The sequence below is a fragment of the Falco rusticolus genome, chromosome 8 (assembly GCF_015220075.1).
Source record: "Falco rusticolus isolate bFalRus1 chromosome 8, bFalRus1.pri, whole genome shotgun sequence".
Classification (NCBI taxonomy): domain Eukaryota; kingdom Metazoa; phylum Chordata; class Aves; order Falconiformes; family Falconidae; genus Falco; species Falco rusticolus.
In genome coordinates this window covers 23,887,849-23,911,404 of record NC_051194.1, presented here as the reverse complement: position 1 = coordinate 23,911,404, position 23,556 = coordinate 23,887,849, and the positions used below count along the sequence as shown (strand labels likewise).

Below are 23,556 nucleotides of genomic sequence, written 5' to 3'. Positions count from 1 at the left end.
ATTGGTATCCATGAACTTAGGAATGCTTGGGATATGTACATGTACAATGGTTTGACACTGAAATGAACATTTAGAATGTATTCTGCACAGTTGACCTAGGTAACTTTTCAGCTAAATAGAGTTATTCCTTGTATGCGAGTAACTCTCTCCAAAGCCAGATATGTATTTACATGTCGTTGTTTACATTTAAGAGAATAGCAAAATGGTTGTTGTAAAGCAGGAGACAGAAAAAAAAAGCCGAAGAATAGCAAGTAATGTGTGTATGGTAGAAGCAGAAATGTTTTGTAAAAACTAAATTCACTGACAAGAATAAAGTTTTGCCTTTCTGCTGTGACTGGGCAGGATTTTCTCCGAGACGCTTGAGGAAAAAAGGAACTTACTTCTACCACTGGAAATCAAAGAGGCCTTCATAAGAGTTCTGGTCTTTTCTTTTGCTTTCACTTCCTTTAAGAGCCTTTTTGCCTCTCTAACTCCAAAATTGAGGTTTCTACAGAAAGAACACCGCATTCTACTCACATCGCTCAGCTGCCTTGTCACTTTCTTGGCTTGTTCTACATCAGGTGGATCTGGCAGAGAAGTATATTTAGATTTTCGTTCATCATGTCCTTTTTTGTAGACAATCTGAAAATATGAAAGAAGTAAACATTTACAGTAACTACCAACCTAAGCATCAAAGCATTTACTCTTAACTCTGCTAACACCACCATTAAAGAAAGTAGTTCTGTCTACAGCTACTGCAGTATAAACTCTTTCAATCAATGTATTCTGGAGGACTACTGAGAAGTCTCTTATCAAGAGACAGTGAAAAAGAATCAGTTCCCTGGGGAGATCTTCAAGTATATTACTCCGTTGCTCCTGGTAAACATGGACTAGTGAACTTCTGGACATCTGCAAAATTCACTGAAATCTTAAGAGAGACCTGAAATTCTTGGTTGGGGAGTTCTACGTACCTAAGTATCAGCAAATCCATACAGCCAGACAAGTTCCCCACTTTTCTTATCGCTGTTTCAGAAAGACAGATTTGTAGACCCACAAGAGTGAACTGGGCTTACAGCCAACCCTCAGAGTTTCTCCACACATTTTTAGAGATACTCGAGGTCTTCTTACTGATTACCTTAGAAGATCTTCAATAAAAAATATTTCATTCATTCATAATCCGGCATCAAATTTGCAACACATTTATACTTGAATATACAGTACATATTTTTCTATTGAAATAGCACTATTATCAGAGCTAACTATCAGTGCATACCTATGCATTTGTATTTTCTGTTCCATTATGAGGTTTTTATAACGTGGAAATCCACCAAGTTAAACTGTAAGAGTGACCCAACTGTCAATTAGGCTTTGATACTTACATCACTCAGAGTCTTTTGAGCCTGTGCCACCCTTCTGAGCTCCGGACTGTCATTGTATGGATAGAATAATGTTTTGTCTCCTTCCCAGTCTTCAGTATAGAGTTTCTGAAAACCAGAAATGCCAGAATACTCATTATGAATTAATCTCTGACTCGGAATGCTTCTTGCACTTCAGCTGCCTAGATCTGCGATATTTTTTTTTTCTTACCTTACTGAACATTGCTGTGTTTTTTATTGCATTAACAAGCTCTGGAGCATCTGGAGGCAGCAGGTACTTGTCCTTATTCTCCTCCCAGTTCTGTTTATATAATACCTGGAAAGAAAGATCAGCATGTCAGTCACACTATCATTAGTAAAATATTTATTTTTGTGAGTAAAATACCTGCTTTAAAGATATTTTGAAAGTGAAAGTCTCAAACCAGTGACATTTGAAGACATCAACTGGAAACATTTAAGATTTTATATATATCTATATATATATGCATGCACACACTTGTCTTCTCAACTTCTCTGCTATCTCTCCCTGCACTTCTAAACCATTCTACAAACATTGATTTAGTGCTCTGTGCTCAGAACTTGTTCATATCAGCAACATCATGATCTGCTAATGTTGACAAGGCTTCCAGAAAATCAGAACTTGCTCACCTTGCTCACTTGCTGTGACACCTTCTTTGCATGTTCTATATCCTTGGCCTTTTCATCAACATGGCAAATAGTTCTGGCAGCTTCACCAGCCATGCGGTATTTAACCTAGATCAATGCACAAGAAAACACATTTATTCCTTCACCAAAAACTGACTTTTTTTTTTTTTAAAAAAAAAGCTGGGTATTGACATTTTGACACTTCATACTGTAAACGTTCAAAACCTGAATTTAATAAAGTATTTAGGACTAGTTGCTCTTTAGAAATGAAGACTATGGAAACAAATGGATTTAGAAATAAATGCAGCTTTGAGATGGTTTCAAGAGAAGTTAGAGGTAGTGCCCTTCTGTAATCACAGAGTTCTTTCTAAGAGTACTTCCACCCTGTATGATGAGATAGAGAGATCCCCATGCTATGCAGTATATCTCAATTTCACAGCCCATCGCCATGTAAACACTAGCTGTAGTTCCAAAACCAGTACAGCCACATCACCATGGCAAACCAGGAGCTTGGGCACAAAATGATCCTAATGTGGTTATAACTGCTCCCAGCTTGACAGCAGGCTCAGTTAGCATTAGTGCATAGATAGCTGCATCACATTCCTCAGTGTATCCTGAGTCAGGAGTGGAGCAGAATTTAATGCACTCTTCTCCTTAACACTGGTTAGGTTAGGTGACTACCCTCTCAGCTTTAGAGGTTCCTATTCTTAGGGACTCAACTCTCCTCATTTACTGTACCAAGAATTAAGAAGCTTTTGTAGGTGGATTTCAGTTTCCCTGAAGCTGTGAGGTGCATTGTTGGAAGGTAGACTAGAGCTGCTCAAAAGAAACAGGGGAGGATGAGCTAGCTTCCAGGACTAGAGGCACTGCATCTGTGAGGCAAGTGCACTTACGCTAGCTTTCAAAGGCAGATCACTAAGAGTGGGATTCACACAGAAGGGACAACACATCTTGGAAAATCCCAAAGTAAATGACCAGATGTACAGAAGTTCATTTTGCAACACTAAGGAAAATCTAAGCATCTTTTTTCCAGGATGTCTTTAGGCAACAGATTTTAAGCTGCTTTATAAAAACAAAAATGTTTAAACACATTTTAAAACAAAATTCTAGGGTTATTTACCTAGTACACAACCTCAACAAAAATTCATCAGGCACATCATTAATGATGACTGCAGGACAAAGTGTTCGGAATCTTTAATTTCAGTGGTATCACCATCATCTCCTGTGCCTGTAACTTCTGATCAGAAATTCTCAAACCCCTTTAGGCACAATGAAGCAGGGCTATTATTCAGCTAGAAAGGAACCATCACATCTCCCTTCCTGAAAAGCCAAAATTCCAACCTACATCATAGAATTCAATTTTGTCATATACTCTGTATTACTTGCTCTTGTAATCTGATAAAGTTCCTGCTAAATTCAGATTGCCTTATCACAATACCATAAAAAATTATCACTTCTTTTCTAACATTTAAAATTGTGACTTAGTTTTGTCCTTTACTACTCAATAAATATTTTTTCTTATGCAATTGTTACTTACCTCACTAAGCTGGTCTTGCACTTTCTTGATTCTCCGAATTTCTGGGGTATCAGTTGTAGAAGCATATGGCTTTCCTTTTTCTTTTATAAATTTTTCTTTGTATTTGTTCTGAAAGAAAGTAATGACAAATATAATTAAGACATATCCTATAGCTCTGGCATCACAGAAATGTATGGAGCAATTACTGTTTCCAGCACTCAATTACATTTGCAGTTATGCTTATTTTAGCCAACTGACCTTCCTCCATCTGACACGAGAAAAAATCCATTTCTAACTTTAGCCTGGTTTAGATCACCCCTAAGTGATTATATTCTCCTTAGGAGCTTAGTATTGATAATTTTACAGTTGTTTCAGTGACCAAAGATAAGGAAAATGTGTGCCTGTGTGTCTAGGACGGTAGCAGTCCTAGACCTATGACCTCACATAGCCCTTTAACAGTGAATGCTCATAGGTAGTGTAGATAAAAATTTAGGAGAAGGGATCTGATAATTTCTACATCTGTGCAGAGCAGTCATTTGCCCTTTCCACAACATCGTACAGTATCAGTCTACTGGAATTTGGTATGCCACACCAGGAATTCAGGTTGGTGCTTGTTGCTATATATTGTGCATAAGGATTTTTCTTGGATATATAGGGAAATATACTGTTCTAAAAAATATTGAGATTTGCTATCGGATAGACATTAGTCTCTATTATCTTCCTTCACTTGGAAATTCAAGTCAGACAATGCAAGAGTCCTATTAACCAACATCTCTGACAGCCACCTGCCTCAATCCACTTTTTGTGCCTAATGATTACCTAACGCACTTAAGCAGGAAACGGGCAAGAAAGGGGCTAATTCAAAGGATTCTTTCAGACAAATAACATTAATACACATCATTAAATGAAGTACAGGAGACAAAATAGTAGCATAAAGGTTCGCAATATCACCTATTAAATATTTTTCAAGTTTGTCCCATATCTTTTCTTTCCTAAGGAACACAACTTACCTCACTGAATAGGTCCTTCATTTTTTTACTGTGTTGCAGATAAGGTGTCAAAAACTTAGATGGGTCCACTTTTGTCCGTATTGTCTTCTTTCTGACTGGAGGTGCTGCATCCTCAACAGAAGGTTTTTCATGCTCAATAGTATAGGTGGTAGTTTTAGGACCTGTGAAGTCTGTGCTAATTGTCTCAGTGATTTCAGTGACCACCTGGGAATAATGAAAAAGATAATTTCTTGCTTTATAACTATAAAAGTACATTACAAGCATTTTTCACCTTTCCTATCTAGTAAAAAAATGCTCCGCTCTTATCCAGGAACCACCTGCAAGACAGAAAATCAGTGACACTTTTCCTACTGGGACTACCCAGTACACATTCTATACATTACCCAACGGAAAAACAAAACCACGAGGAGTTAACTGACTGGCTGATTTCTGTACCAAGTTCATGTAATTATTCTCCAGAGGAGCTGGAAGAGTGGGACTCCTGTTGCCTCTGTTCTATATGCATAGCTTTCACCAGCATCAGGGGAGTTCTTAGGTGGGACCATCAGCTACTGAAACCAAAGTGTAGAAATGTTCCCAGTGCTGAAGTTGTGTGGAAGACCTGAAGTTGTGTGGAAGACACATGTTGCACAGCCAAGGCTTCCTCCTAATGATGTCACTGAAGGGTGTGAAAGTAGGTCAAAGCAGGTCAAAGGTGCATACAGTCATTCAAAAAGATTATCTTCTTCTTGCAAAAGGAAAGGAAGGCAGACAAGACCAAATCTTTGAGATCTTGTAGAAAGTACACTATGCACTAGCTGACTGAACAAACACCTAGAATCCACCTTTTCTGTAAAATACATTTTCGCATAGCCAGATCACAACCATGGCAGAGACACAGCTGAGAAACTTATATAATCAATGGATCAAGAATCCATTGGAAATAACGCTCTTAATTAATTCAAATAGCTTAAGTACTTGGTTATCAACATATTCATGCTGCAAGCGATAATTTCAATACTAAGATTCTAATTAAGAACATTTAAAAATAATTACAGCTTTAAAATGTACTGCAAAATCACCTGAATAAGTGTGAAGTTTTATTTCATATCAATTAGCCTTAAAAAAAGAAGCACCTTTAAAACGGAATGCATGAAGCTCAGATTTCTGATTGCTATTTGCATTAGTATGAGACAGACCAGAAAACGCACCAAGCATTAAATTGAGAAATATACAAATCCTAAGTTACAAAAGGTTTGTTTACTATATGAACATTAATTGTGTTTCACTAATGCTGTCCCAAGATGTTATTAGAGACTTCAGCACCTCCACAAATTTCTCTCTTACCACTCTTTTCAAACATACAAGTGTTCATCAAAGTTTGGCATTGAAAGCACTGGAGAGTTTGAAACACATCTAGGCCAACACTGTGAACAGCACTACCTGCTGTTAGCTTTGTAACAAAACAGTGAAGGAATGTGCTTTTATAAAAAGTTGTAATATGTTTCTCAAACTTGGAGAGGCTTGATTCTAAAAATACAGCATTTTGTGCAGAAAAATGCTTTTATTTTCATATAACCCATAGGACCACATGATGCTAATGCATTAGACTATATTCACAGCTGATGGGAAGAGGTGTAATCACATCAGCTAGAAAGACATTTGTACTCATACATACTTCTTTATTCCACAATACAGTTTTCAAAAACTGACGCAAATCATACACAGAAGTAATCAGTCATGCTATTGCTCCCTTTAAATCCAGTCTGGGTACAAATGTTTGAACAACTGATGAATGCAGCGGATGAATTCATCTTAAAAATAGTAAGATGGCAATCTTCCTTCAAAATTGTAGCCCTTGACTACCTGCTCAAACAGCATTAATCAAATCATATTTTATTAAATTAAAAATACAAGAAGAGTTTGGGAACAGATCCTTTGGAAGGAAACACACTCACAAAGAGAAACATGAAGCTTTTGTTTCCACTTAAGCCTATACCATCAAGAATATTTCATGGTAACATAGCAGACAGTTGCATTATATCTATATTATAAGTAGAATTACAAATTATGGTAATTTGTCCTTGGTGACTCAAATATTTGTTACTAGTGACAGGAAAAAAATATGCAAGCCACTGTTTTCCAGTGAAATTACACAAGGTAAAGGGAAAAGAACTGACACATGTAAACTGGTTTAAGGCAGAATCTTTTTATATTTCTCTTCATAACAACGTTAAGTATAACACACGTATGTGCCTGTTGTTCATATGTACCTGTCTAGTCACATTCACATCCTCCATAATACTGTTCAACCTTAACACTAACGTCTGGATTTTCTCAGTGTTACCCAATTAATATTTCTGCCTGCGTTTCTTGTTATTAACGTAACCTGCTGCTTCATTTTGTCAGCTCCTGTGCAAACAGCTGCTGAACAGGAGCAAATGGAAGACTGTCGGCATGACACAGGGCAGGACAGACATTCACACACTCCTTTTCTGATGGACACATCCACAACTCCTTCTAATGGAAACTATTATATATGTATAGGATACTCAGAACAAGCTAGCAGTCCTTTAAAACATCCCACAACAGGGCCTTGCAGAGGAAACAAAGTATTAAGAAGCAACTGTTCACTGATATTTGTGTGTTTAATATGAAAAATTAGTCCTCAGAATACAAAAGGCTATTAATTTAGCATTATGCATTAATTACATGCATATGTAATTAATGCAAGTAACAACACAGGGGCCTTTACCTCAACTGGTTCACCCTCTTCAATTATTGTCTCTTCAATGTAGTACTATTAGAAAAAGAGAAAAAAAATATCATTGTTAGGCCAGATCATACAGAATAGCAAAATGTAGGTTCCGTTAAGCTGCTTTAAAAACATACTTCTGGAGAAACAGGACTGTGGTTCCTAAGTACCGATGGAGTCACATTTCCACCCTTGGTAATTCCGACAATCTGTTCCAATTCTTGCATTAATGATTGAATTTTTCCCATACATTCCTCAATTAATCATCCTCTCAAGTAATTAAGGAAGGATCATTATCTAATTTTACCCACAAGAGGGAAGACAATGATGACCACACTAGAAGAAAGAATCAGCACTCAAAAAAACAGGATTTTCCAAGTGTTTAGTAACACATTGACTGTTGTAGGTTTCTCCCTCTAAGGCTGTCCTCCGAGTTGTTCCTACCTACAGATCCTTGAAGGACACCAATAATTGCTGGTTGCCAGCTAGACTTTGTACTATGGATCACAATTCTGAGCTCAGCAGCCCAGTCAACTTCCCACCTACTATACTGTCCACTTATCTATTCCACAACTCATAAATTTGTTAATAAGACAACTATGGGGGACTGATTCAGAAATCTTCCTAAAGTAGTCAAGGTATGCAACATTCACTGGTCTCCCCTTGTCCATAACAGCAGTGGACTCATTATCAAAAGCAATGAATTTGGTCAGCCATGATTTGCCCTTGATAAATCAATGTTCACTGTTCCCCATGACCTTCATATCTTCCATGCATTTAGAAACAGCTTCTAAAAGGCTCTGCTCCAATAGCCTTCCCAAGGACTGAAGTGAGAGTGACCAGCCTGTAGTTCCTTGGATCTTCTTTCTTGCATTTCTTGAAGATAGGTATGACATCTGTCTTTTTCCAGTTACCAGGAACATCCTTGCATCACTATGAGCTTTTAAAGATGATAGCAGCCTTGCAGTGTCATCAGTCCATTCCCTCGGCACCTGTGGATCCATCCCCTTGCATCTAACAAAACCATGTACGGTATCCCAGGGCATTAAGTCATCCTTAAGTCTGTCTTCCTCTGCTATGGCTACTAGTTCACTCCCATGTCTCTGCTAGGGAGCTCGGAGATGTGAAAGACCATATGAGAAAACTTATCAGCCTTACCAAACCTAAGGGCAAAAAGGCTTCAAGTACCTTGCCATTTTGCCTGTTCCTTGTCACTAGCTTCCCTGCCCACTGAACTATGGTCCCACACTCTCTTAGCTTTCCTCTTCATGCTGATGGTACTTGCAGAAACCTTTCTTGCTGTTCTTCAGTTCTCTTGCTGGCTTCAACTACAGCTGAACTTTGCCCATACATGTAAGAATAGAGTTTATAATGTCTTGTGTATTTATGTTCTTCCCAAGTGGCCTGCTCCTGCTTCCACCTTCAGTATACTTTTTTTTTATGCATTTGAGCTCTGTCAGGAGCTCCCTGTGCATCCATACCAGCCTTCTGCTGTGTTTGACTGCTGCACATTGGACTGAACCATTCTTGTGCTCCAAAAAAATGTTCTTGAGGATTGCCTAGTTCCCCTGGGCCCCTTTGACCTCCAGGGCTGCTTCCCATGGCCTCTTCCCAAGTAGGTCCCTGAATAGGGCCAAATCTGCTCTTCTGAAGTCCGCAATTGTAATTCTTTTTATCTTGCTCACTCCTCTCCGTATCTTCACCTCCAGTCTCATGGTCACTGCAGCCATGGCTGCCCCTGACCTTTGCATCTCCCACTAATTCTTTCTTGTTTGTCACGCGTCTGACAAAGCATCTCTCCTGGTTAGTTCAGAAATCAACTGCATCAAGAAATTTATTTTCAACATTTCCCAGAAAACTCCTAGGTTGCTCATGCCCAGCCATAGACCCTTCCAGCAGATACCGGAGTGGTTAAAGCCATCCATAAGCACAGGGGCTGTGCCTGTGAAGCTTTCTCCAGCTACCTAAAGAAGTTTCTAGGGTGCTACATCTACTCTGAAGTGGCAGATCTGCAGATGGAGCACAAACCTTCCTCCTGTTGCTGGAAACCATGAGCTTCCTGGCTTCTCCATCCTCATGGCCACCCTCCATCACCTATTTAACCATGGTCACCATTCCCTCCTTGCCACGCACGGCTCAGCCTCTTGCTTTTCCTGGAAGGTGCTGCAACCTCTTCCTCACTTCCCGTGGCGCGAAGCCTGCTCACCTCTTCCTTCAGCAAGCTGCAGCGCAGCTGAGCGACCTGACTGGAACCCATCTCCCACTGGAGAGGCAACAAGGGCTACGTCCCGAGCTTCAGCGCTCCCCCGCTGGCAGCTTGCCTTTCCCTGGGTCACCTCCGACCCGACCGTGAGCCAAACGCGGAGGCCGCCGCCGCCACGCTCGCCACTTGCCGTGGGCCACTTGCCCGCCCTCCCTCAGGCGCCGCTCGCCGCCACACGGCAAATGGCGGCCGCACGGCGGCGCCGCCCCGCGGCAGATGGCGGCTGCGCTGAGGGGAGCCGCGGGCGCCCAGGCTTCGCCCTCCATCTCCCCTCGCTGCTTCATGAGGGAAAAAACTCCTCACATGTAAAGCTGGCGCTCCATCCGCTGTAGTGAACAACAGCGATCTGACTCAAAAGGTAGGTGCTCAGCTTGCCACTGACTTCCAGAAAGGAGAAAATGCAAAATGTGAGTTTTATCTTTGAAAATCTCCTCAGGAATTACTTTCTTAGGGTCATGCACCAAAACTGTGGGAAGAGAAAGCCCTTTGAATCAAGTCCTGAAAAAATTTTCATTAAAATTTATGCTAAAGTTGTTCCTCAAAATTAGGCTCATGTAATTAGCACATACGTTTCAAACTGTCAATTTGAGCTGTTCTGAGGCGGTTTCTGCTCACAGGCCCCACGCGTTTGACCCACCCTCTGCAGACCCCCAGGTAACGCGGCAGCCAAGGTTTGTGCCATTCACTGTGGGGCTTTGCACATCACAAAAGGCTACAATAATTGCAGGCAAATAACTCCAGGGAAAGAATAAAATAGTATCTTAAAATCATCAGTGTTTTCTCAGCCGTTCATTATTCAACAATAATTTTCTACTTTTTCGGAAGAAAAATTTCTGATACAACTCCTACCATTTAAAATGGGCAATTCATTTAGAAGTGGAATTCTAGTTAAGAAAACTCTGGAAAGGCTTAAGCTGCTGTAGATTTGTACCAGATGCTACCATTCCTGTTTTATTTAACTTCTCTCTGTGAAAATCTTGAGGGAAGCTACTGAAGAAGTACCATCTCTGTCTGTCCTGGGATGTGGTTACAAGGAGGTGGTCATTGAAAATTAAAAACAAAGATTGAAACAGAGCTGTGTAGACAAAAAAAGCCCAACATACCTTAATTCCAGCAGCAAGTAAACCTCAACAGCAAACAAATACACATTTTGTTACAGAGAGCATGTAACTCTTAGGGAGTATAAAGGCAATTACAAGTAACAGTGATAGGAAACTTAATGAAGGACTGGTGTCTTGGTAACTAGGTGGTACAATGCACTATAAAATGCACTTTATGAATGGTAATGCTTATTTTCCAAACCATGTTTAAATATTTCTACCGTCAAACCATTTGACTTTGCTTTATTCACTATTTGAAATTTTCCAAGTCAGCAGTCAGGGCTCGGTGCTGCCCCACTGCCTGAAATCAAGGGTCCATCGTGGAGATAATGGGTTGTGGGGTGTCTACACTTGTCCTGTCATCTTCTTTTCCTCAAACACTGAGCAATTTGTTATAATCGCTTATTTCATAACACATACTTTCATTTCAGCATAGCAACAATGCAACAGCTAAGACCACACTGTTTGTTAACCTTGTGTACTGTTTCAACTGCAAAATCATTATTCCAGTGGCGCTTACTCATAATAGCAAGCTGTAGGTTTCCCAGTTCCTGGGGATTCTTTTAATCAAATTGCTGAGACGAAATATTTAGGCATATAACTAAATTTAAATGACCTATCAGCAAATTAACCCTTGATGCAACTCCACAGATGACTACAGGTTTAAATCTCTGCAACTTCCAAGGCTAAACCGGTTAATGGTACCTTGGTAGCACAAAACTGCTGCATTTCTGCATTGCAGTGGGCACAGAGACAAGGCTAGAAAGTGGCTTTGAAAGTCATCCTCTCTAGCATGGATTGGATGATGGAGGGCAAGCCAGGAGGGAAACAAGATGGCCCACTACATCTATAATTACACAGAAGAGTAATCACAAAACCTCACAATGCAGGTGTGGGATGGTTACAATTCTTATTTAAACAGGGAGATTATGACAGGAACCCAGGAGACTTTGCTCCACTGAGAACAACTTTGTTGTTGTTTTTCACTGATCAAACCATTTAATAGATACTTAATCATACCCAATTCAGGCAGGAAACAGCAAGCGACCATCTATGTTCATGAGCAACGTCTCACTGAAGTGATGAATACATTCATTCACAAGGCAGGAAACAAGTATTTCTGCTCTCAGATTTTCATCTTACCTCAACAACTTCCTCATATTCTTCTTCCTCCATTTTGAGGGTATTCTTCTGTCTCTCCCCCACTCACTGGTCACGCAGCAAATGGAAGTGTGAATATACAGCATTAGCCCAAGACTGAAAGTACCATGAAAAGCTACTAAACAAGTTCATAAAAGCACCTGGTATCTTAGCTAGTAAACAGATTATTAGAACGTTATTGGCTAATCAGTGAAAGAACTTCAACAAGAGAGAACTACAGTTGGGATATGGCATTAGTTTGACTATTATGGGAAAGTATTGGATTAAGTTCCAAACACACTGATAAAAATTATGACTTTGTACAAATTCTTTATTCTAACAGTTGTAACACCAATACTAGAATTTAATGGGGGAAAAAACCAGAGGAAGAGATTTCTTGAAAAATGATTTGATTTTTTTCATTACAACAAAATGTTGAATTTTTCTTTTCTTTGTGACTAGCCTATACTATCTCATTACATTATTCAAGCCTCTGCTTGAATGAGAGCTTTATCTATATATTTTACTATATTCATTTATATGTAAAAGCATAATATAGAAAAAAAATTGTAAATATTTTGTTTAAGTGACCTTAGGTTAATGAGGTAATTTCTGTCTTCTCAGCATTAGCTTATATAGATGCTCTGGTGTTGGGTTTTTTTAGCTCTTGTGGCTTTTTTCTCTCTATTTCTTCAGACCTGGAAAATATGAAAATCCATACAGTTGGCTGAATTACAAAGTACAGATTACTGTCAAAACCTTTAAATGAATTAATTAGCACAATGATTTTGCTGTGAAGCAAAGCTACAATTTTCCAGCAGAGACTATAGCCCTGTTTCTAATGTTGGTATGGGATGAGGCTTTGGAACAGCTGTTCCCGAGTCCAAAGATATTTGCCGTGTAAGCTCATACTACCAAATGACAGGGTGGTTTTGTTTAGCTGGCTAAACTGCAATTCCTTCTGAGGCAAGTGAAGTCTAGTAATGCAGGTTAAATATAGGAACATTGAATACTGTCCCTTTTTAGTTCCAATGTGTTGAGAAAAATTACCAAAAAAAAAATTATCAGTTTGTTAAACCAGAATTTTAACTCTAAAATAAATTAAAATAACTCAATTAACAAGTGGCATGCTGTGTGAAAAAGTAGGCCAAAGTCTATGAATAAACCTAAGAAGGAGGGATTGCATATAAGGATACAATCTGTACAGACTATCACTATTGTAACCTTCAGTTACAAAACACAGTTCCAGGTCCTTTCTTCTTACTGCAATTTGCTACTAGTCATACAGACAGAAAATCTGACTTCCATGGGCAAGGCACAATAACCACTCCCAAAAAAGTACAGATTCAGGAAACAGCTCGAGACCCTATTCTAAGGAAAAGAAGTCTAATGTCATTAAAATGTTCTTACCAGCAACACCTAGTAAATATCCTTAGGAGCAAAGCCTCTCCAGTCTTCCCTCCTGAGCAGCACTGGGTGAGAGTAAGCCTGGTTCATCAGCTCCTAATTACGCATGTGGCTATCACAGCCAATCTGGCTCCAGCCTGCTCGAGTTTCAGCCCTAAATATACTTGGTGACCCCAGAGGAGGCCACCTGTTCTCAGCAACATGAAGGAAAAGGGAGCTGGGCACTTCTGTGCTCCTGAGGAAACCCAAAACACACCAGGGCTTGACTGAACGTCACCAGGTCTCTGCTGAAATGGGTCCCTTGGCAAATCCAAGGGAGCGCTCAAAAGGAAAAAAACATGCACATTTTCTTCTTTCAGCATTGATAATAATAATGAATTTGAATTGACAGAGACGCATTCATTACTTTACTGTATCTGAATCAAAACTATCCAAATTCAAGAACCTCTGAACTTCAGAGAGAGGAGAGGGGAGTCTGGACTTTGAGCTACATTTTTAGCGTAAGTCTGTCTTTAATTTCATCCCTTATGTATACCTGAAGTGCTTATTCAGCTTAACTTGATGCAAATCACAAGTCGATAGTTTTATCGCTTCTTATGAAATGTTACATAGCTGAACACATGGACCCAGGAACATGTGAAAACTGATTACTTGCAAGGAAAAAAACTTGCAAGGAACCCGATTAACAGACAATATGCCTGGTTGAAGAAAGACTAAGAACACATAATAAACAGATTAAGTGACAGGGGAGCAATTCTAATGCACAAAGTGTTTTGGAAAGTCAAGAATTATATAATGTATGAAGTAGAATCATGGTGATGATAACAGAAGTGACCTCTTAGGTCATCTAGTTGACTCACAGTATAGGATTAGCTTTACTTCTTCAAGGAGGTGCACTTAAAAGCCAATATCCACAATGACCCCTTCTCATATACTTTATCACATAATTCAATAAATGATTGTCAGGAGCCCTTGACAGACATCTTCTTGTTCCTTAACTCTTTCCAGCAGTTAATATTTATACCCAGATGAAATATTATATCTCATTCACTACTGCCAAGCATTTTATACTCTGCAGAGAGCTGTAGATCCTTCTCTTTCTCCTTCAGGCAAGCTATATGCTTTCAATTACTTAGCATTTTGCTTTACTAGGCAATCCTGCCCCTTTTAATCTTGTTTCTGTTTATTTAAAAAGTCTTCAGTTTCTTAACATCTTTTGAAGATGCCCAGAAATGAATATAGCACGTTGATGGAGTCTCATGAGAGCAATGTCAGCTTAACCTTCTGCTCCCCAGTCTGCATTCTCTGTGTGTGCATTCCAGAAATAACTCAGAGTCATTTTTCTCCGAAGTACTGCTTTTCAGTTGATAATGTGACATCTATATAAGTGATGACAAACCTTTATGTACTGAAGGGGCAATTTGGTGGGTTTTTGGGTTTTTTTGTTAGACATGTAATTCCTTATTGTCATTTCCAGCTCAGTCTCCGTTGATGCCAAAATTAGTGTCATGCCAGCCCCTTCTTGGTTCTTTTCAGCAAGTTTGGGTTAATGGCCTCTTTTTCAGACTTAACAGTTGTACTTTACATTGCTCTTTCTGTAAATGGCATTCCCCCATAGTCACTGCTACAATACTGGATATTATTATATCCTCGTTCTAATCACCTGATTTAAATCGGGTTTACCAGATCAACAGAAGCTTGTATTCCCCTGTCATGATGGCTATTCTGACAAAATTAGCAAGCATTTTCAAAGGGGATTCAATTCTCTGTGCTGTTCTCTTGCAAGTTCCTGCAAACAATCTCTCCCTTGGTGATACACTCTACAACTCCAAGGTCGCTAGAACATCACCTTCACAATCCTTTACAGTGCTGCTCAATATATCTCAATTAGAAAGACACTAAACAAGGCCAAAATTACATGGAGGATGCAAGTACCACTTTTTCTGCTACCAAAATGTAGCTGTCTTTGGTGTGAAACATAGCAGATCTTTAGCTAAACAGCTCAGGGCTGGAAATGAAGCATGGAATAACCCATCAAAGTTACAGAAGGGGTTTAGGAACCAAAAGTATTATTGCTAAAATGAATATTGCACAGAACATAGGATTTATGTTCTGACATCAGAACACAAAGAGGGGAGGAGAGTGCTCTTTAGGTCAAGCTTAAGTGCTTTTATCTACACACAACACATACCAATAAATGGATCTTTACACACTTAATATATCTATAAGTTGTCATTTGTATATTCATATTAATACCCAAACATATGCACAGATATGTCTATACACTGGTCTTCACTGTGGAAATAAACTGCTACATGCATTGTTACATTTAATATTCACTTCTCAGGACTGTTAAAATGTCAATGATATATATTCATAGTGAAATACCAGCAAGTATTGCATGCTGAATTAGAACATGCATGAGATAAATGGAATACTAACGGTTAACATTCCTTTAATGTTTTTTTTTTAATTGCTTTATTGTGAAAATTTGTGTCTGTGACTCAGATTTCAAGTCACCATTTGATGGAATATTCTGAGAATGCCAACTTGACTTTCAAATATTTCAAATAGTTCAAAGGTATTAGGAAAATTCTGCTGTAGGTGACAGCCTGGCAGTTCTGATACAGGTTAACACACGATACCAGATTGTTTTATCCACAGTACATAAATATGCATATGCTCAGCAGTTCTGAACTAAAAAGACAGAATGGTGCAAGATGACTAAGGTAGCAGAAGACATTGTTTTGCATTTAAATGGCCAAAAATTTTGAAGAAGAAAATATTTTCTTGTACTACTTTAAATATTAAGTTAAATCACTCAGGGCACGGGGAAAGGAAGGAAATAACATGTGACCTTCTCTAGATTTATTTAGAAGGTATATAATACAAGAACTATGAAGTAGCGGCCTACATATACTCACTCCCCTAACCCACACAGCATTCACATACAAAAACTCACTGGTTTGGGTTTTCTTTGTAGAACTGCATCTAGTTTGTTTTGCAAGGCAGTCTTCCACCTATGAAAAATATGTAAACTTATCCTGGAGCCTGATCAATACAAAGGATCAGTATGTAAGGACTAGAGGGCAGCCACTCTGTAACCTCCCCCAGAACACAGAACTGTTACAGATATTCTAGGTTTCTAGAATTCTAGGTTTCTACAACCTCCTTGCAGGTTAGTGACACTTGTGCATTGTCTCCATCATTCATTCCCTTGTATTTCTTTTATAGTGCATCACTTTCTAGGTCCCGAGGTAAGAGTTTGGAAGAATTTTAATAAGCCAAGGCCAGATATCCCATCATGAAACCCAGGCAGCACATATCATTGAGTTGCACGTCTGCAGTTACTTCTTGAAGGAGATGACTTCAAGACTCAAAAGACTTCTTAATCCATCCTTGCCTCTGTTTGACTGAAAATTACACAGGCTTCTCTGTGTCTTGCCCTTTGTGTGGATAAACTTACGGACATCATGGGTACTATATTTAACCTCCTGAGGTAATCAGCAGGCCACCCAGACTTAACAAGCATCGTATCACTGAAAAGGGACATATTTTATTACATACGTGTGTCATTGTGTCTATTTTTAACCACCGTTATTATGTTACTTCTCATTTATTTTGCCTTTGTGCCTACCAGATTTTGTGCAGGAAAGCTGGAAAGAAAAAAAAACCACCTTGTACTTTAGCATTTATAAGGCTCTCACCTAAGCTAATCATGTGTCCAAAACTTTCCTTTAGAGTGCACTCTCCATCAATAATCTAAAAATGCACTGGAGACTCTGTGAAATGTATGTTGCAGTCTGTAAGACAGAAAAATGCTGTAACAACCAAGAAGCCTTAAACGTGAAAGCCATTTAGTCTGGGAGGAAAGCATTAACCGAAGAGCACAACATAAGCTTCAGAGCCCTAAAAATAAAGTAATTCCTGTTAGATAAGCTGCTACCAGCCTGTCGGGAGGCCCACAAGCTATATTTGTATTTGCACTCCAGGGATACAAACGATAGAGGAAACAGGTGTAGAAAATGCAAGTCATAGAAACTCCACTAACAATGAAAAAGAGAGTTAGATAAGGCTTTTCCCTCACCATGCTGTTCTTACAAGGTCTTACTGTTATCCAGTATTTATTGTGCCTTCCTAACTAGGTGGGGAATGAATCACAACCTATCAACAAGCTGCAGTAATCACATCAAGGCACAAGTACGTGTGCTACCATTGCCAGCACATTTTAAAGACACTAATGCCTGCATGAACATTGTAGTAGAGTATTATCTTGTATTTTTCCCCAAGGGACATTTATCGTATTGACACCCCGTACACTCTTGATTATACATGGTTCTTAGATCCCAAGTGGACTCGATGATGAAATCAGGTGTGAAGTTACTGGTCGATATCAGGACTGAAATAGCTAAGGAGGCATTCTCCCAGTTTAGGGAATCTCAGTGAATTTGACTTGCTACAGTGCTAGAAGCATCTGAGGAAAGCATTTTCAGGAACTCAGTACTGAATCTGTATGTCACATTGGTTGGCAGTATAGCACTGATTGAGCAATGAAATATCTGCACTTTGAATACATACCATACATCTCTGCAATTTCTGTAACTGTCATGCAGCATAGTAACTAAGACATGGGTTTAAGTGTACAAGCAAAGGAAAAAGCATGCTATCCTGGGACTATGTCCTTATTTCTCAGTATTTGCCTTATTTTTCTTCCTACTAATTACCATGTGGTAAAAGTGGCATATCATTTTAGAAGTATGCAAAAGCCACATCACAAGAACTTCAGCTATATTCAAGGAAAAGAAAAGCTTACACAAGTTGAACTTGTGCATTTTTTAATGGTCCAGCTAAGCTTTCTCTTTATAAGCTGCAGGTGCAAAATTGACAGATGATGATATGAAATGTGGAGTAAGTGTTTTCCTTTTGAAAAGAATTCAGGTGCAGTTTATACTGCAGACACATGGTCAAGCATCTCCCTCTTGTAATTGTTTTGAAACTACTAAGATTTATTAGCACATGAAGCCATGAGGTGTGTGAGGCATGAGTGGATGCCTGGCTGTTCAAAATCTGCTCAAGGCCTCCAAAATGAATAGGGTGTTTTTGATGTGTTGTTGACAGAGGTGACTCAAGAATAGAGGCTGTTCTAGAAGTACTTTACCTGGTGCAGAGCGAGCATCCACAGCCACAGTCAGCCAGGCTCGCCCGTTGGGACAGCTTACCTGCAGGATGGTTTAACTGTGAGGATCCACTGCCTGGGACCTCTGCAGTGGGGTCAGGCAATTTTTGGTCGGAGGTATAGAAATGTTGTAGCAAGTGGGGAAATTTTTTTTTACCAAATAATATGAAGTAAAGGGTTTGGTTAGACAAATGCAAGCAATTGCCTTAGAATTACATTTATATATATATATATAAAAATTTCTCTGAGACCTCTGTTTACAGTATAACAGCTGGCAGTACATTAAGCCAACCCTTTTTCTTCTGCATGAAGACAGGCTAGGAGCACACGCGTTGTCAGTGATTGTGTCTTGGCTCAGGAATGAAAATTTCCATCTAACAGGTAACTTAACTGTTTAAACTACAGATAATCCTTGGAACTGACAAGCTGCATAGCACTGAGGAGGAACACTCACAGTCTGGGCATGGTAGACTGTGAACTGTTGGCACTGAGTCACTGTGCATAGGCTACAAAGCTATCTAGAACTGCAGTGAACTGGCCGAGCCTGAACCACCATGTCTGTGTCCTGGTGTCCCAAAGCCGCGAGGCATTTGAGAACCTGAATATGACATGCCATAGACTCACTGTTTTGTGATGATTCCTGAAAACTGGAGGCAAGTCAGTGTCTAATGACGAATGGCTTCCTAGTTCATTAACAGCTAATTAACTCACTGGAAATCTGAAAAAATGCAAACTGTAAAAATGCTCCTTCCCTTGATCCTGTTCTCTGGAATCAGACATGCTAGAGTCAATGCCTATGTATTTGGAAAAGTAATAAGGTCATTGTATTATACCACAGATACCTTTTCTTATTCTTGTTAGGTTATCCAGCCAACTGAGATGAATATTTGCAAACATTGTTTTTTTAAATGGAAATACCATATAAATGTGGGGGTTTAGGAAAGGATACATGTTCTAACAAGATGAACTTTACTTTTTACTTTCCCACTGCTTATTCTCTTTCTTAAAGTATTAATAGAAAATTAGATCATAAGAAATAATATATTTAAAAGCAATGCAATCAAAATGCCATGAGTATGCTCCTCATGCCATGTTCCTCATCTACAGTGTCTTGCTTTCATGTTTATTTTTTGATGCTGACGGGTTAACACAGGGTAAGTAGCAGCACAAGATAGGAGCTGTACGGTATGTAAACCAACGGCTTAGTATACCGTCATGAGTCAAAAAGACTTTGCTGGAAGAGGAGGAAAGACAGGAATATTGCTATAAAATCAAAATTCATTTCACGCTTCCTAAAGTTTCTGGACAGAGAAGGAACTGTCATCTCACTGATCAAATTGGTTAGGAAATCTGTCTACATGACAAGCTTCTGTTTACTATCCCTCCTCACACTCTTAGTAAGATGGCAATTACTCTTTTTCTGACAGGTGCAAGCCACAAAATAAAATCCAAACAAACATTAACCCAGTGCTTGATCGTCCTTGGATATAGGACTGAAGTTTTTCGTATAGGAATGAAGTTTTTCATATACAACAGCATTAGGAAAAAAAGCACTTCCCCCCAAATCTTACATCTAGGTAACACGCATTCAAGCAGCATTCAGAATCACTGCCCCATACTTCTTCAGATAGAATACTATTTGAACTCAAAGGGAAAATATACATTGACATGTTGTTTGCTTGCTGCAGGTATACCTCCTCAAAGCCACATACCAACTACTACTCTTCCACAGAATATTTGCTTGCTTTGTCCATTCAAGTGAATCTCACATGGACACCTCTGTTAGTGTCCAACCAGGATATTTCAAACATTGAATCAAAAAAGGATTCAAAGGGGGAAAAGAAACACAAACAAACCAAAACTGAAAGAATGTGAACAAGATGCCAAATATTCGTATTTTTTGTCATTACAAGGTATGACAAAGCAAAGAGAAATCAGATGAACATATGCATCTCAACCTAACTTTCCAATTAGTTGTAGAAACATAAAAATTAGTATAAGATTTTTTTAAAGAACAACACTGAAGACATAAAATCACAGACATAAAATAAAAAGATACCTTATATTTCCACAAGATATTTACAAATAATTAACAGTCAGCACAAGCCTTGTTTTGGTTTTTATTTTTTTTCCCACTGACTCTGGTCATTGGCATGAAGGGTAGTTCTCCTCACATGACAGCATCTGTTACAGCCTCCACTGTTCTTTACTTAGGCCCTTTGAGACTTAAAAGAAAACATTTATCAACAAGATGATGTCAAACAGCTTAATTTATCTCTCCTACTAATGTTCCTGAGACAGCAACAGGGTTTTTCACATAGCAGAAAGAAGATACACCAAAGGAAGATTTCTTCAAGAATACAAAACCAGCTGTGACTGTATTGATCAGATTTCCTAACATCACCTTATGGGATAAGCTTAGATACAGCACACAACTCTTTCATCTGTAACTCATGATTTTTAGTTTTCTTGGTCTACCTCAGATGCACACACAAGAATTGTCCCACCTCAGCAGTCAAAATGCTGTGGGCCATTATGACATGGTCCAATTCTCTCACAACATGCCAATTTAATTTCGCTTCAACTTTTCATACCTATTAGTTTCAATATACATGCATTCTTCCCCCAGCTTTTCACTGAACTCACTGCTCTGCAGTGGCACTAGACAATAAGAGTGAATTTAGAGGTACAATTGTTGTGGTTTCTTATGAAAATGAGCTGAAACAATTTATTGAGAAATCATAAGCCAGTCCAGGTTCATTTATATCCCAGTCCACATTCGGATCATTTAATAAGTCTTCACATTAAGTCTAGAATTTCTAACCAAGCTTGGCAGCAAGAAAGTTTCACGTGGCTTTGAACAGCATTGCCAACTTTCCATATCACCCCAACAGCAACCAATAAATGTGGATAAACACAGCTATAACATAAAGGTGTTCCCTGTCATAAATCACTTGGGATGAAGGGACAGGGCTGAACACACTCTTTGCCTTCTGCAAAAACTTCGATCAGCCCCTTAATTCTGAAATCACCTCTGCTGCCTTTTTCAGTTCAACAGCAATTGCACCGGTATTACTGAAAGGTGTTCACACCATATGTAAGAACAGAGGGAATATATCAAATATTTACTACTTAAGGCACCATACCTTTTTTTTTTTTTTTTTCCATCAAGGACATGTTTTCTTCCAAAAGGGAGCAAACTATGAATAGAAAAGGTGTGATTGAGATAACAATCATTTTAAATTTATTTTTCTTGGGCAAAAGAAAAGTGCTACTATCAGTCTTCATTATGGCATCTCACCAATCCAAAGAGTTTTTCAGATTTGTGCAGGGTTTATTTGTAAAACTTCTATAAAATGGCATGATGCACCGCCACTTGACGCCTCTCCCTCTGGACCCCTCTGACTCCCCTTGTAAAACTAGTTCCCACAGTAAATGGAAAAGCAGCCATGCAATTCAGAAGAGACATAAGCATCTAAAAGAATCGTCCAAGGGCAAGATCACAAAAACTGCTATAAAAGAAGGTCAAGATTTACATCAAAGCTCAAAGAATATACTCAAGAAATACCATAACAACTAAATCTTCCCATTAATATACAATTCATGCACTTGTAGTCTTTTTGACCTGAAGGGTGCTAATGGGCTAAAGTGCACGTGTCTAAATTTCAATGTTACTATGGACTTCAGCAAATGGTAACCTGTGTCTGAGAGATGTTTTGTGTAATTTCTCTTTTACTTTGCTGATGTAAATGGAACATATTTATATGAAAGGTTACTAACACCCTCAACTCTAAAATGAGGGTGGGGGGGAAGACTGCAACATGCTTAGCATGCCTAACACATTGCTTAAATGATATCTCATATCCTGAAATACAATCTGCAGTAGTCCATCAAATATTAAGTCTACTCGCTAGTTATGGCCAGTAATACTTTGCAGAAGCAGTTCCCAGTGCCAGAATGCTCCATGAAAGGTCATTAATACAACACAAAGGTCATTAACACAACAACCACCATGAGAAATTCTTCTCTAGACTATTATTAACAGCACTAAGCAGCCAGATGGAATCTGCCGTTGCTCCTACTGCTCGGCTCTGCAGTGGCACTAGACAATGAGGTAACCACTTCATTACTGAAGTCAATAAAGCAACATTTAATTGCATAAGGAATGATAACATCATAAATAATATCGCCCTAACTCATCTGATATGCCATTCTGTCTTAAGAGCAGTATCCTCAGTGGTGTAATTTGCAGGAGCTTATAAGCTAAAAAACTGAGTCCTCACATTGACACTCCCTCAGCAACATAAATGGGGCTCTCACCTGAGTAACTCACATCAAGGATAGAACAAAAACAGACGACCAGGAAAACTGAAATTCAGCCTCTTGGAAATTCTTTCTTTTCTTCACCCTTACATTTCACAGCATTTTCAGCACTGGGTATCATGCCATCAGGATCAAAACTATAAGCCCTTATCTCCAGTCTTATGTTGAGGTAAGCCATGGTCTTACTGCTCATCCCCATGCCCAAAGGGCTGTACCTGCCCTCTGAGCCCCCCAGGCCCTCCCCACTTACGTACACACATGGAGTACAGTCTCACTTAGTCTCGCGTATGGACATTTTCATGTTGTCTCATTCAACTGTCAAAAAATAACTCAGGCTTCTTGATGCATTTTTTTTCTTTACAATAAAGGAGCAAGGGGGAAGAAAAGTTTCACTGTTAAATAGTTTTCATTTCAATGAGTCTGGCAGACTCTCAGCTCATTTCCTTGAAAACGATTCCATGGGAGGCTGAGCTACTCATGACTTCATGGGGCTTTTTATAAAGCAACATAGTGACGGTGGATGGACAGAAGCAGCTGCAGAATCACCCTGGCTATGGCAAAGATGCCCTGAGCACGGTGGCCTTCAGCAAGTCAACAGCCCACAGCTGCCAGGCCAAGTTGCTAAGCACGCACTTGTCACCGCAGGGCAGGGCACGTTAGCATTGGTGCTGCATGGGACACACTGGTTTTCAGGGAAGGAAACAACTTACCTTGAATTTGAGGATGTCTTGTGACAGATCTTGCTATACTGGAGCACGTTTTCAGCGTATGATACTTGGGGTTGTTGAAGGATGGGATGGTTTAACACAGTCATTCACAATCTGAAAATTAAGCATAATGGTCTTACACAGGCATGGGGTTACATCAAGTTCAAATGCTTTCATAGA

General features: G+C 39.2%; 1 protein-coding gene across 1 annotated transcript in view; it reads right to left on the bottom strand.

Annotated features, from left to right (window-relative positions):
- Positions 1–12,462, bottom strand: part of NEB (nebulin) — a 132,519-nt gene extending 120,057 nt beyond the window's left edge. The window contains exons 1-9 of the mRNA XM_037397516.1: positions 12,355–12,462; positions 11,767–11,832; positions 7,261–7,305; positions 4,527–4,730; positions 3,538–3,645; positions 2,004–2,108; positions 1,567–1,671; positions 1,359–1,463; positions 517–621 (exon numbers count right to left, since the gene is read on the bottom strand). Of these exons, the coding sequence (XP_037253413.1) occupies positions 517–621; positions 1,359–1,463; positions 1,567–1,671; positions 2,004–2,108; positions 3,538–3,645; positions 4,527–4,730; positions 7,261–7,305; positions 11,767–11,799 (810 nt within the window). The 5' untranslated portion in view covers positions 11,800–11,832; positions 12,355–12,462. The remainder of the gene's footprint in view (positions 1–516; positions 622–1,358; positions 1,464–1,566; positions 1,672–2,003; positions 2,109–3,537; positions 3,646–4,526; positions 4,731–7,260; positions 7,306–11,766; positions 11,833–12,354) is intronic.
- Between the last annotated feature and the right edge of the window lie 11,094 nt (positions 12,463–23,556).